Source organism: Dermatophagoides pteronyssinus, unplaced genomic scaffold (genome assembly GCF_027571235.1).
Source record: "Dermatophagoides pteronyssinus isolate colony J.1.1.1.1 unplaced genomic scaffold, Derpt_VIB-CSIC_2022.12 sq0009, whole genome shotgun sequence".
NCBI classification, from domain to species: Eukaryota; Metazoa; Arthropoda; class Arachnida; order Sarcoptiformes; family Pyroglyphidae; genus Dermatophagoides; species Dermatophagoides pteronyssinus.
Window position 1 is genome coordinate 2,018,556 of NW_027461533.1, and position 13,474 is coordinate 2,032,029.

Genomic DNA, 13,474 nt, shown 5'->3' on the forward strand with positions numbered 1-13,474 from the left:
TTTTAAAATGGTTTTTGACTGTACAAATTCTAATCATCATCATCATCATCATCATCGTTATTATCGTTTCAATGTTTTCAGAGGCCAGTAAGGAGAAATAGATAGATAGATAGACATGTGATGATGTTTTTTTTTGGTCGTAGAAGCATTATTAATAATCTACGCGCAATGGAAAAATAAAACGGGAAAATCCGGATATTGTTGATATGAAAAAAATGATCATAGATATTAGGAAACAGCAAACTAACTTGGAAAAAATGAATGTAACTTAAAAATAAAGAAAAGAAAATGGATTCTATCGTTCAAATTGTTGTTGTTGTTATACACTTGTCATGACTGATATGGAATATAAAAAAAAAGAAACTAAAAATTCGACTACCACACATAAGATAATAAAGAATAAATGACGTGTATAGAAAGAATGAGAAGTGAACCGAAAACAAAAACGACAAGACTTACTGGAACTAGTGGCTGAAAATATTGTAACCCAGAATAATAATAACGACCATAGTCAAAATGTAACTAATGTCAGAAATGCTTTGAGAAATCATCATCATTTTTTACTTCAATTACGAATGTCTTTTTTGCTATTCATTTTGTTTCCCAAAATCATCATCATCATCATCGATTATTATCATTAATAATAATCATGTTACAATATTGTTGTCCATCGAATGTTTGCCAAATTTTTCTTTCATTTCGTTTTTTTTGTTGTTTTAATAAATTTTCAAATTCAATGTGATTTTGGGAAGGAAAAAAATACTGATCATGGCCAATTTTAACTATGTGAATAATAATGAACGAACAATATACAATAATGAACAATTTAATCCAATGTATTTAGACGAACCAATTCGTTTGGATACAAGTCCATATAATCGAAGATTTTCACAAAATGGTGATTCATATATGGCACGAAGATATTCATCACCACAAATGGGTTATTATGATCTAATTACCGGTGAATATCGATATCGATCGGATAATTATAATCAATCATCATCATTATCAAATTATATTGGTGAAACTGAACCACCAATGTGTGAAAATACATGTAAATGTTGTCAAGTAAAATTACCATTTAATTGTTTAACAATTTCATTAATAACATGTTTAATGTTACTTATAATGTTTGGTCTTTTTCAAGCAATATTGTCTACATCTAATTCAAAAAATCCAGTTAATACAACCATATTTAGCGATATGATTTTTTTAATGTCTTTTTTATCCGTGATATTTTTCATACTAACTATTATACGTTATATTTGTATTGAAAAATTTCATCTATGTAATAATGGCCTATGTTATCGTTTTCATTTATTGGGCAAAGTAATTGGTGATGTATTTTCAAATGATAGTTCAAAACATATTTCCTATAATAGTGGCCCAAATATCGATGTTGGTGGCGATGGTGAAGAATTTGTCTAAACAAACCAGAAAACAAAATTAACCTTGTACTTTTCATTATAATTCGAAGAATTAGAATTCATTTTTATTTCAAATTATTATTGTTGTCCATTATCAGATCAACATTCATTTGCAAACAAAAAAGAAATAATTTTATTTAAACATTTCGATTTTTTAAAAAATTTCTAATCCATTTGAAAGAAAAATAAAATTTTATTCATAAAAAGTTGAATGGATACGATTTTTTAAGCCGTCAATGTTTTTATGTTTTAAAAAAAAGAAACAAAAACATTTTGCAGTGAAGCCAGCTAATAGGAAAATAGAATACACACACACAAGGAGCAATATGTATGTTGAGCAATGTATTGCGCATTTCATGAAATATTTCTGTTTATGTCTTGGATCATTTTTTTCATTTCTATTTTTTGGAAAATTTCTCCTTGTTTGATTAATATATTATGCAACAGTTGATTTCGTTCCATTGATTTTTAATTTCGAAAACAATCAACATTTCATCATACAATGATTATCAAATATTCTTTTAAAAAAATGATTTCTCGATTCTAATCAATTCTGACGATGACGTGTCTACAAATTTTTTTCTAATTATAATTCTATACACATGTATGTTCAGGTGAACTTGAAAAATGAATTTTATTAAATTCAATAATTTCAATAATTTTATTTTTTATTAATAGTCATGTTGGAAAAAATTTAAAATAATCAAGATCATCATCATCATCAACCATATAATTTGTTCATTGACATTCGATATGTTTTTGTTTTGAACACGTTTTTTCTTATCATCGTTTTTAATAATCAGTTTATGAACAAACAAAAATAATCACTCGTATTAATGATATAATACGATAACAGGATTTTATCCAAATATTGATAAAAAAACAATAAACATAGATAAATTATCAAAATATTTGAGACAAGACTGATATCGAATGATAAAATAATCATGTCACAAAGTGATAATCAGGTTTGTTCACATCAATTTTTCAATATTTATTTTATCTTCGATTTATCTGTCGATCAATCAATATTCTTAATGATTGTTTAGCTATATATAAAATGAATAAACTATTTCATTATTAATTTCGATAATAATGTCAATGTTCAAATGATTAACATTGATTGTGCGCTAAGATTTATTCATTATTATTATATATCCAAATAAATGTATCATCAATTCATTGTGTGAGCACAGCTGATCAAATACAATCATTCTCATATCATAAAACTCCTATATCTATAAAAAAAACAGAAATAAATATAAGGAAATATCATTTTATTCAAATAAAATTTAGTTGCATCCATTGGAAATAATGAATTCATCTTCATCCGATGCAAATGTTGTTTCGAATTCAAAAAAATCCGATTCAGAAAATCAAACACAACGTGAAAGTACGTATTTTAAATTGTTCGAATGTTCTAAACAACAATCCAACTAAAATTATATTTTCCATGAAAAATTAAAAGGTGATCATTTACAAAAGGATACAAATGTGACTAGATATGGTGTCATAAGTGATACTGGAGATGACGATAATCATCTTGTAGTCAATGATGATGATGCTGTTGATACGGTTGGTCATGTTGATCCTTATCTTCAAACATATGTATCGATACCACCAACGCAAGATGTAATTGAATTAAGATTCATTGTTACAAATTAATCATTATTGTTTATTATTAGTATTCATTTAGTTGGCGAAGATTATGGACTTTTACCGGGCCAGGATTTCTTATGTCTATTGCATATCTTGATCCTGGTAATATCGAATCTGATCTACAAGCAGGAACGGCAACAAAATATTATTTGTTATGGGTTCTAATGTGGTCTACGATAATGGGATTGCTTATGCAACGATTAGCAGCCAGATTAGGTGTTGTGACCGGTCTACATCTGGCCGAATTATGTCATCGTCGTTATGCATTTTTACCAAGAATTTTACTCTGGATAATGATTGAAATTGCCATCATCGGGTCGGATATGCAAGAAGTGATAGGAACAGCTATATCACTGTATCTACTTTCAAATGGGAAAATTCCTTTATTTATCGGTGTGTTGATTACAATTTCTGATACATTTACATTCTTATTCCTGGATAAATATGGTCTTCGCAAATTGGAAGCATTTTTCGGTTTCCTAATGTAATTATTATAAAATAATCATTCCTTAATGATATCATTTTATCATATCATTTCTATAGAACGGTAATGGCGATAACATTTGGTTATCAGTATTACATAATGAAACCAGATGAATTGAGCGTCCTTGAAGGACTTTTAATTCCCAGCTGTCATGATTGTGATTCGGATACTGTTATGAAAGCGATTGGAATTATCGGTGCAATCATAATGCCACATAATTTATATCTACATTCTGCTTTAGTCAAAACACGTCGAATCGATCGACAAAAAAAAGAAGAAATCAAAGATGCTAATCGTTATGTTTTCATTGAATCGGCCATTGCTTTAGGCACTTCATTATTAATCAATATTGCCGTAACAGCTGTTTTTGCTCAGGGTTTATATGGAAAAACTAATTCACAAGTTAATATGATCTGTCGGAATTCTACAGTGCCTGATAACGTTTTTCCCAATACAAATACCAAGGTTGAAATTGATATCTATAAAGCTGGTATCTTTCTTGGATGCACGTTTGGAATAGAAGCTCTTTACATTTGGGCAATCGGAGTTTTTGCATCTGGACAGGTTAAATTTCAAGTTTTTTTTATTTGAAAAAAATTAATAATTTTCAATTAAAAATTTTAGTCTTCAACTATGACTGGAACTTATTCGGGCCAATTTGCAATGGAAGGATTTTTAAATCTTCATTGGTCAAGATGGAAACGAGTATTATTAACGCGAACAATTGCCATAATTCCTACATTGTTGATTGCTTTTCAAAGCATGTCACAATTAACAAGAATGAATGATCTTCTTAATGCTTTGATGAGTTTACAATTACCGTTCGCCTTATTTCCCGTCCTTACATTTACATCATCACGTAAAGTTATGGGTGATTTTGCTAATGGTAGATTTACAAAATTATTGGCCACCGCTCTATCTGTGATAGTCATTTCTATAAATCTTTATTTTGTCTATGATTATGTTCACAGACATGTTGTTTCACATATATTAGTTTATACATTTGTATTTTTATTCTTTACATTTTATATCCTTTTCGTTTTATTTCTGGTAAGTTTTCATCATCATCTTATTTTTTTCGTGCTAATCATTATTGTTTTATTTCTTTTTTTTTGCACAGTGTGGTTCATATGTGGCCGTACTTGGTTTTGAATTTGTCTATAAGATTCCCTATTTTGGTCCATGGTTTAAAGAATCTGATTATAATGAATATCGTTATAGTTGATTAGTAGAAATAGAAATGGATAACGATAGCGATTGAAAATGTTGATTGAATGTAAAAGAAAACAAATTTTTTTTTAAATAATTTAAATTTTATCATTCAAAAAAACATTAATCTTTTATATGTTTTTGTTATCTATTTATTATTTTTATTATAATTAGATTTTTTTTCTCATAATTCTCATGTTCTCATATACATACGATATTAAAATAATTAATCAAAGTATATTTTATAAATTTTTTTTTTGACTGATTTATTTTATAATTTAGCGGCCAAAAAAGTAAAACATTTTGTGTTAAGCCAATATCCATATAACATTTGGCCCGATTTACAAGAAGGAAAAAAAATACAACGGGCGTTGCCTTTAAACACATGCAACAGGCTAAAAAATATTTTTATTCGTGGTAAAATGATATAGTTTTGTTTTGTTGTCGTTGTTTTTTTTTCGAAAACAACCATAAAGTATATTGCGCTTCGTCATTTGTTTGTTGGTATTTTTTTGTTAATCAATTAAGATTTTGTTCATTGATAATCATCATTTTGTTCAATTTGATGAGTCATTCTTTTATGTGTTTTTTACATGGAAATCAATCAAATCTTCAATTGCTTTCTTCATAGTTGTTAAAGAAAAGAAATATTTGTTCAATTTCCTGTTTATAGAAATTGTATTTATTTTCCTATTAAGCAGAAAATCCTATTACAAGTTCATTTTTTTTCACATAATTATTTTACCATTGGACAAAGAACTGAGAAATTCTTAGACTTTCATTTTTTTTATCTTCAAAGATATCCGTTTGAAAGAGAAAAAAATACCAGAAGAAACCAGTTTGACAAGTACGGAATGTTAACATTTCAGAAAAAAAAATTGAAGATAAAGGCCATCGAGATTAATCATTCGTTGATATTCAAACCGTTCATCAATGTTGAACATCTTTTGAATCAACCTACCAAGCAATTTTTTTTAATTTTTGATTTATCAGCTTGCAGCTATTGTCAAATTCAAATTATTGCCAACTATCATTTGTGATTTTTTATTATTTGTGCAAAAAAATCCTTGAAGATCCATCATTGCATCTGAGAATTTGTTCAAACTTTTATTCAAATTTGTCATTTAAAAATGAATAATAACTTAATTTTAGTAACCGGTGCTGCCGGTTATGTTGGTTCCCATTGTCTTGTTGAATTATTGAATAATGGTTATGATGTTGTGGTCATCGATAATTGTTCCAATTCTATACACTTGAATGGTAAAAATATGCCTGAAAGTTTGATTCGTGTGCAATCAATTACTGGTCGACAATTAGTAAATTTCTACAAAGAAGATATTAATAATGTTACTAAATTAGAGGAAATATTCAACAAACATCGATTCATTGCTGTCATGCATTTTGCAGCCTTAAAAGCAGTCGGTGAATCATGCAAAATACCACTGGATTATTATCACAACAATGTTAGCGGAACTATAACATTGTTAGAAGTGATGAGAAAATATGGTGTTAAAAAGTTTATTTTTTCATCATCAGCTACAGTTTATGGTTATCCAGATTATTTGCCAATCGATGAAAATCATCGAACTGGAAATGGATGTACAAATCCTTATGGTCGAACAAAATACTTCATTGAAGAAATATTAAAAGATTTGTGTGCCTCAGAAAAAGGTTGGTGTGTGGCATCATTACGATATTTTAATCCGGTCGGTGCACATGAATCTGGCGAAATTGGTGAAGATCCTCAAGGTATTCCAAATAATTTGATGCCATTCATATCTCAGGTAGCTGTACGGCGACAGCCTTTTCTCAAAGTATTTGGTAATGATTTCAAAACTGCCGATGGAACCGGTGTACGTGATTATATACATATCATGGATCTAGCTGCCGGACATTCAATAACATTAGAAAATATTCTGAAAAAAGAATGGACTGGTTGGAATGTCTATAATTTTGGAGCCGGTACAGGATATTCAGTATTAGATGTATGACCATAAAATATAAAAAAGTATTTAATTCTATATTTTATAATATTTGAAATTTATTACAGGTAATCGCAGCATTTGAAGAATCAACTGGCATTAATATCCCATATAAAATTTGTAATAGACGTGCTGGTGATGTGGATGAATTGTGGGCTGATATTCGAAAAGCACAGAACAAATTGAACTGGAAACCAAAATGGACATTGAAAGATATGTGCGCACATAGCTGGAAATGGCAATCAAAATATCCGATGGGTTATCGAACTCTTCGACACAAACAACAACATGATACGAATGATGGAAACCTGAACGGTAACTTTATGGCTAATAATAATAATGTTGATAATTTTGTTCAACTATCACAACAGCAACAGCAACGAAAAGAACATTTTTTAGACATGTCAATGATGGAAAACAAAACGGCCAATGAAACTTTATTAAAAACTAAAATATTCAAAGGAAAACGATTTGCACTTGAAGTTAACAATAATGAAGAAGATATTATTGTATAGATTTGACAATAAAATCAGAAAAAAGACCAAACAATACAAACATTCATCTAGTCTTACAATCAATCATTTTATCAATTAATCATTATCATTTATCAGACTAACAATTAATATAACAAGGATATTGCATTTTTTTTTATTGAAATTTATGAAAATTTGTCACAAAAATCTTATTTTTAAAAAAAGACATTCCTATTTAAATATCTTATAAATTCTAATCCGATCCAATAAAATAAAGTAATGATAATGAACATTTATGTCCAACTAGACGAATATATTCATTGATTTTTTCCTTTTGTTCATGATCATTATTTTTAGTCAATCGTTTATAATCGCGATAATTCAAGACCATATTTTTGAAAAAAACTTTAATATCACAGTCATCGATTGAACTGCAATCATCATCCTGTACGGTTGGATCATCACAAAAACGTGCATATTTATTTTGTTCTAATTTTTTTAGACAAGATTCAATGCTGAACCAACGATAAGTTTCCGAACATAGTAAATCAGATGGTAAATATTTGGCTTTGTAACGCATTTTTGGACATTGATGAATATAATAACCCATGTAATAATATTTCAAATCCGGCAAAATTTTTGAAAATTTTCGAACCATTGCAATCTCACTGTTTCAATAAAAAAAAATTTGATTAATAATCTTCAATTTAGATTAGAGACGACATACTTTAAAGCTGAATACACTCCAAGATTAAGAAAACTGTATTCCGGATCATAGTAAAGATAGACAGAGGAAATACAACCAGGTAATATATCGATGACACCGACAGCTACAAGCTTATCATCAATATAATAATGTTGATGATATGCTCCATAGAATCGTGGTAAGTCATGATCATTGGTAAAGTTTCGTTTAATCAATATATACTAGATAGGCGAAAATAATTTTAGAGAATTTGTTAATTTATCAAACACTTACATCAAGCGGGGAATCAATAAGGAAGCGAGCATAACTTCGATAGCTTATTTTATTTTCTTTTTCTTTGTGTATCTTCATCTGATATTTTTTAAAAACTTCATAATCGGTACGATCATTTTCATCCGTTTTGGATTTAACACGAATGATTCTTGTCTGAAGATTATATGAAAAAAGATGTTAACATTGACATTCTATTTTAAGTAGAAATCATCCTTTACCTTGAATGTATGTTTTGGGGTAGCAAAATTTTCAATTTCGGAAAGATAATCTTCTAATGTTTTTGTTTTCTGCTTTTGACAGCTTTTTTCCCATAATAGCTGTTTTGCACGTTCTTCCGAACAATTTTCTCGTTTCTTTATTTTTTCAATCAATTTTTGTCGTCGTATGTATTTCTTTTTGGTCACCTTTATTTCAGATTTCACTTTATTAAAATCTATAGATTTTTTCTCTTTTACATCACTAGAACCCTCAGTAGTATTCACTTCTTCGGTTTTGATCATTGCTTTTTCATCACGTTCATCATCATTATCATTTTTACCAATACATTTCATATTGATATCTTTTTTGGTTGATATCTGTGTATTGATACTATCCAATCTTTCGGATTCAAGGCCCATTGGTTCTATTAAATTTTTACTTTTGCCATTAGTTGGCTTAATATCATTACCTATATAATTGTTGAATTTTTTTATAGTCTTTTTCTGAGATTTAGTCAATTTAAAATCTGTTGCATCACATCGTATTGTATACATCGGACAGCATAATGCATTATTAATAGGTTTGTAAACATATTTTCCGCATCTTCTCCAATTACGATCAATCAATCCTTTATAAACTCTTGGCGGAAGATAATGAGCCCAAAGGCCTTGAATTACAATGATAATTAAAAAAAACTGCTTTAAATAAGTCTTAGTCAACGCCTACCGTAAGTGGATTCAGGATTTCGGTTCGATTTACAATAACCGCAAAGACATTCGTCTTGTGAAAGACCAAAATAATGAATCACACCTAATGAATCATCATCATCATCATCATCACGAGCATTATGTTGACCGCTGAACATTTCTGAAATGGATAATATTGACAAAACAAAAAGATTTGGTTCTTGGAACAATAAATGAAACAGGATTCTGTTTACGAATTAATAAATGCCATAACAACAAGAGATAGCGCCATCTATTATTGAATGAGTGAGCAGAATTCTTTAAATTTAAAAAAAAGAAAAAACCAAAGCCACTGGAGAGGTTCGAACTCTCGACCCCTGGTTAACAAAATACACCCATTCATAAATGAATTTTGTTCCAAATGAAAATTGGAATCGGATACACATTGAAGAATTTACGAGACCAGTGCTCTGCCTCTGAGCCACAGTGGCATCAATATAGTGTAAGAAGAGGGATATGTAGACTTTCATTCGAAATAAAAATACCGGAAATAGAATAATTAATTTTAATTTATAATGTAAAGTGAAATCATTAATCAAATAAAACCACCCATTTCTTTCATAAATTGTTCGTAGGCATCATCTTTAGAATTTGTTTTATCCTTAACAGTGCTTGACGATTTGGTAGATGGTGATGATGATGATGTGTTTAATGAATGAATCATACCATATGCACGGAATGGTTTGATCAATGATTTTCGTGGAGCTTGTTTTTCATCACGACGAACTCTCAATGCTAATGGCATAAATTTAGTTGAATCGGCGCTAAGATTACGAAGTTGTGGTCTTGCTTCAATCGTTGCGACTTGTTTAGTTTTTTCTTTTTTCTGTTGATTATAATTTGATGGATTAAAAATTGTGGGATTATGCGGTGTCATTCGTAAAACTTGACCCGCTGTATGTATTAATTGAGGTGGCATTGAAACTTGAAGAGGAGGTGGTGGAGCTGGTCGGACAAGAATTTGAGGTGTTGGTTGAACCAATGTAGAACTGGCTAAAATTATACTGTTAGTATTCGGAGCTTGAGGATTATCGATGACATTTTTATTTGGTTCAACTTCTTTATTCGATTTTTCGCTTGATAATTGTTCAATTTCTTGAAGAAATTTATTTAAATCACTTACATCTTTGTTTTTCTCACCAACTTCATCAGAGAATCGTATTTTTTTATTTGATTCAGATTTTTCAACTTCATCTTCACTTTTGTCATCGTCTTCATCATTATCATCATCACTTTCGCTTTTGAATTCACTTAATGAAGGTGGAAGTCCAGGAGGACAACCGGGTGGCTGTTTGGCGCGATTTCTTGTACTTTTCAATATTGATTGTGGTATCGTCTCTTTACCTAAAGATGATGATGTTGCTGATTCCGACGGTAAAGGAATTGCTGAAGGAAGAGGAATTTCTTCAATATTAACTTCTTGCGCTGATTTGATCGCTTCGTATTGTTTAACTAATTCGTTTCGTTTTGCATCATAATCACTTTCCATTCGTTTCAATTCAATGTATTTATCTTTATCCTCTTTAATCTAATTAGAAAATTTTTTCGGAATTATTCATTATTTCATACTATTTTTACTTATTCAGACGTATACTTACATAAAGTCTTATTAAACGATCCCAGGTTTCTTTTAGTTTTCTTCGTTTATCTTTAAGCACTTTTTCATTGAGCGATGGTGGATTGTAGAAATCATATTCCATTTTATCAAGTCGTTCCATATCTGATATAATTTGATATGGATCTTTACCCTTTAGAACGGCAACTCGAACAATCGATCTTTGTTTCTTATTCTAAAATATGAAAAAATTGTTACTCATTTTCATTATTTAAAAAAATTGATTTAATCATGCAAACAAAAACCTTTTTCAATTCTCGTTTACGAGCTTCTTTTCGAGCTTGATCAGTTGGATTAATATATTTTCCACTCTTAGTAGATTTCATTCGACGTCCCATTTTCGATTTACAAATTTTTTTTATTAGTTAACGACAAAAAAAAAACGAAGAATTAAAAACAAAACAAATGCCAATGTGTTTCGATCACTGTGCGAGAATTCGGAAATCCGATCATATCATTTATGAAAGGATGAATAGAAGAGCGAATTCTCACGTGTCCCAAATTTTAAGATATCAGCACATTTTTTTTTGAAAATTTTCTCGAAAAATGGATTCAAATGATTTAATTGTTAATTTTATTACGAAAGATCAACGATATGCTGTTCCTTCGATTCCAGTTAATATTAAAAGTTCATCGACGGGGGAAGAATTTGATAGAATAATCAAAGCATTAATTAAAGATAACAATGAAAAAATTGCTTTAGAACAAGTTGAATTCGATTTTATAATTAATGGAAAACTTTTACGCCAAACTATCGACGAGTTCATCAAGAATGAAAACATCAGTACCGAAATTCAAATTGAAATAGAATATTTTGTTAAATGTGAACCTCCAAAGCCGCATAAATCATTTCTTCATGATGATTGGGTCGCTTCTGTTGATACAATTGATGAATGGATTTTGTCAGGATGTTATGATAGTTCGGCGCACATATGGAATATCAAAAATGGTCAACATAAAATCGCCATACCAGCACATACATCATCAATCAAAGCGGTGAAATGGATTCGTAATGGATTGAGAAAGAATAATCAAAAATATACCTTTGTGACTTGTTCACATGATGAAACTGCAATGTTATGGATTTGGGATTCAAAACTTAATCAAGTTGAACATATTTTCACCTATATTGGTCATTGTCGATCTGTAGAATGTGTCGATCAACATAAAGATCTTATTGCCACTGGTTCATATGATAATATGCTCAAAATCTGGTCAGCCATTGATCCAATTGATGGTGATAATAATGTAAATGAAGGTGGGGATGTTGAAATGAAAGACATTTCTAAGAAAAAATTGCGATCACCAGCAATCACAATGGAGGGACACAAAGAATCCATTTCGGGTTGTGTTTGGTTAAATGAACAAGTACCAACAGTTTTGACTGTATCATTAGATCAAACGATGAAAATTTGGGACATTGAAATTGGTGAACAAAAACAATCATTCACATCAAGTAAATCATTTTTAGATGTTGCATATTGTCCATCAACTGGTAATATTTTGACAGCATCTTGTGATCGACTTATTCGTATTTGGGATCCACGACAAAATCATGGATCATTAGTAAAAAATGTTTATAGTTCACATGATGCTTGGATTTCATCAGTCGATTGGTCGCCAACAAATGCGAATCTTTTTGTATCGGCAAGCTATGATTCGACCGCTAAACAATGGGATATTAGATCTCCAATGGTACCATTGTACGATTTGTTAGGACATCAGGATAAAATCATGTCAATTAATTGGTCTAATGAACAATTCATCGTAAGCGGTGGAGCAGATAGTCAAATTAAAATATTCTCATGTTCATTGTAAACAAATATAAAAATGTTTTTTTATTTCATTCAATTTCATTAAAAATTTTTATCATTATTATAAAGTGATTAATCCATTCTAGTTTTAAGAGCTTTAACGGTTACTTTATCTTTTTCGATAATATACACAATGCCTCCCCACCCGGAACTAGCATCCCGATCAAACGCCGACATGAGTGATTGTGAAATAGTTTCGAAAAGATCATCTGGTTCCATGTCTGGCTTCCAAAGTGTTTCACACATACCAAAAGCTTGTTCAGTACAAGTTCCCGATACAACAAAATCATCTGGCTCGTTTATACATCCGATGATATCAGAAGCGGCAATGTATGATTCTCCGGTTTTGCTATCAATACCAGCAATAACTGGTTCAACAAAATATGGACCGAATCTTCGTTCATATAGCATATTGCTTATCATTGAACCAAATGTTTTTGGTTTAATACGGCGATTTTCACGCAATTCATAAAGATTGACACGAAATTTAACTCTTTGGGCAACAGTTTTCGTATCCGTAGCCAAACCAGGTAAACCAACATAAATATGAGGATTAACTTCAAATATTTTTTGGTAATTAAACGAAATGGCATGATTTTGTGCGGTCAAAGCACGATCAGCAGCGATAGCTACACAATTTTTGCCTTTCATCGCAATGACAAGGCCGCCATTATAATCCATGATACTCTGAAATAGATAATTTAAAATTGAATTAATTCTAACGAATTTTTAAAATTTACCATTGTGAAAAAGATTTTGAAAATTTAATCCAAATCTTAAAAAACAAGCTTCTATCAATTTGAACGAGTGAATGAATCGAATTTTGTCAAGTCATACATCTGCAACAATCGATTAATCGAAACTACTATCGATATTATTCAAATTTAA

General features: G+C 29.9%; 6 protein-coding genes and 1 non-coding gene across 8 annotated transcripts; 3 read left to right on the plus strand and 4 right to left on the minus strand.

Annotated features, from left to right (window-relative positions):
- Nucleotides 1–1,773: 1,773 nt before the first annotated feature.
- LOC113791898 (natural resistance-associated macrophage protein 2-like) lies at nt 1,774–5,017 on the plus strand. Its single transcript, XM_027341748.2, has 8 exons — nt 1,774–2,031; nt 2,106–2,395; nt 2,724–2,820; nt 2,896–3,059; nt 3,113–3,570; nt 3,630–4,134; nt 4,195–4,620; nt 4,691–5,017. Exons 2-8 carry the CDS (start codon nt 2,375–2,377, stop codon nt 4,793–4,795), a joined length of 1,776 nt encoding a protein of 591 aa, XP_027197549.1. The 5' UTR covers nt 1,774–2,031; nt 2,106–2,374; the 3' UTR covers nt 4,796–5,017.
- Nucleotides 5,018–5,370: 353 nt separating this feature from the next.
- Nucleotides 5,371–7,933, plus strand: LOC113792078 (UDP-glucose 4-epimerase-like). 2 transcript variants are annotated; one of them, XM_027341953.2, is made up of 3 exons: nt 5,371–6,764; nt 6,830–7,076; nt 7,133–7,332. In XM_027341953.2, exons 1-3 carry the CDS (start codon nt 5,910–5,912, stop codon nt 7,192–7,194), a joined length of 1,164 nt encoding a protein of 387 aa, XP_027197754.1. In that variant the 5' UTR covers nt 5,371–5,909; the 3' UTR covers nt 7,195–7,332. The 2 variants fall into 2 exon arrangements, with proteins under 2 accessions (XP_027197754.1, XP_027197753.1); XM_027341952.2 differs by having other exon boundaries at nt 5,910–6,764; nt 6,830–7,933.
- Ate1 (arginyltransferase 1) lies at nt 7,387–9,559 on the minus strand. Its single transcript, XM_027341951.2, has 5 exons — nt 9,138–9,559; nt 8,432–9,078; nt 8,214–8,366; nt 7,962–8,161; nt 7,387–7,902 (listed from the first exon to the last, which is right to left on the minus strand). Exons 1-5 carry the CDS (start codon nt 9,274–9,276, stop codon nt 7,488–7,490), a joined length of 1,554 nt encoding a protein of 517 aa, XP_027197752.1. The 5' UTR covers nt 9,277–9,559; the 3' UTR covers nt 7,387–7,487.
- TRNAT-CGU (transfer RNA threonine (anticodon CGU)) lies at nt 9,445–9,588 on the minus strand. The gene is made up of 2 exons: nt 9,553–9,588; nt 9,445–9,480 (listed from the first exon to the last, which is right to left on the minus strand). It is a non-coding gene; the product is annotated as a tRNA-Thr (tRNA).
- Nucleotides 9,589–9,648: 60 nt separating this feature from the next.
- LOC113792080 (uncharacterized) lies at nt 9,649–11,130 on the minus strand. The gene is made up of 3 exons (XM_027341954.2): nt 11,018–11,130; nt 10,756–10,947; nt 9,649–10,685 (listed from the first exon to the last, which is right to left on the minus strand). Exons 1-3 carry the CDS (start codon nt 11,108–11,110, stop codon nt 9,693–9,695), a joined length of 1,278 nt encoding a protein of 425 aa, XP_027197755.1. The 5' UTR covers nt 11,111–11,130; the 3' UTR covers nt 9,649–9,692.
- A 176-nt stretch (nt 11,131–11,306) lies between these two features.
- LOC113792081 (ribosome biogenesis protein WDR12 homolog) lies at nt 11,307–12,662 on the plus strand. Its single transcript, XM_027341955.2, has one exon. The coding sequence runs from the start codon at nt 11,319–11,321 to the stop codon at nt 12,588–12,590; it is 1,272 nt and encodes a 423-aa protein (XP_027197756.1). The 5' UTR covers nt 11,307–11,318; the 3' UTR covers nt 12,591–12,662.
- On the minus strand, nt 12,581–13,468 carry Prosbeta3 (proteasome subunit beta type-3). The gene is made up of 2 exons (XM_075821276.1): nt 13,327–13,468; nt 12,581–13,273 (listed from the first exon to the last, which is right to left on the minus strand). Exons 1-2 carry the CDS (start codon nt 13,327–13,329, stop codon nt 12,659–12,661), a joined length of 618 nt encoding a protein of 205 aa, XP_075677391.1. The 5' UTR covers nt 13,330–13,468; the 3' UTR covers nt 12,581–12,658.
- Nucleotides 13,469–13,474: the final 6 nt, after the last annotated feature.

Bases quoted from the DNA above. Each gene is read 5' to 3' on its own strand.
- LOC113792081 (XM_027341955.2), top strand. From the start codon at position 11,319: ATGGATTCAAATGATTTAATTGTTAATTTTATTACGAAAGATCAACGA.
- LOC113792078 (XM_027341952.2), top strand. From the start codon at position 5,910: ATGAATAATAACTTAATTTTAGTAACCGGTGCTGCCGGTTATGTTGGT. The intron at 6,765-6,829 runs GTATGACCATAA...AATTTATTACAG, and splicing joins CAGGATATTCAGTATTAGAT to GTAATCGCAGCATTTGAAGA.
- LOC113792080 (XM_027341954.2), bottom strand. From the start codon at position 11,110: ATGGGACGTCGAATGAAATCTACTAAGAGTGGAAAATATATTAATCCA. The intron at 10,948-11,017 runs GTTTTTGTTTGC...TTCATATTTTAG, and splicing joins GTAAACGAGAATTGAAAAAG to AATAAGAAACAAAGATCGAT. The intron at 10,686-10,755 runs GTAAGTATACGT...TTTTCTAATTAG, and splicing joins ATCGTTTAATAAGACTTTAT to ATTAAAGAGGATAAAGATAA.
- Ate1 (XM_027341951.2), bottom strand. From the start codon at position 9,276: ATGTTCAGCGGTCAACATAATGCTCGTGATGATGATGATGATGATGAT. The intron at 8,367-8,431 runs GTAAAGGATGAT...TATAATCTTCAG, and splicing joins CCCCAAAACATACATTCAAG to ACAAGAATCATTCGTGTTAA. The intron at 8,162-8,213 runs GTAAGTGTTTGA...TCGCCTATCTAG, and splicing joins TTATTGATTCCCCGCTTGAT to TATATATTGATTAAACGAAA.
- LOC113791898 (XM_027341748.2), top strand. From the start codon at position 2,375: ATGTCACAAAGTGATAATCAG. The intron at 2,396-2,723 runs GTTTGTTCACAT...AATAAAATTTAG, and splicing joins TGTCACAAAGTGATAATCAG to TTGCATCCATTGGAAATAAT. The intron at 3,571-3,629 runs GTAATTATTATA...TCATTTCTATAG, and splicing joins GCATTTTTCGGTTTCCTAAT to AACGGTAATGGCGATAACAT.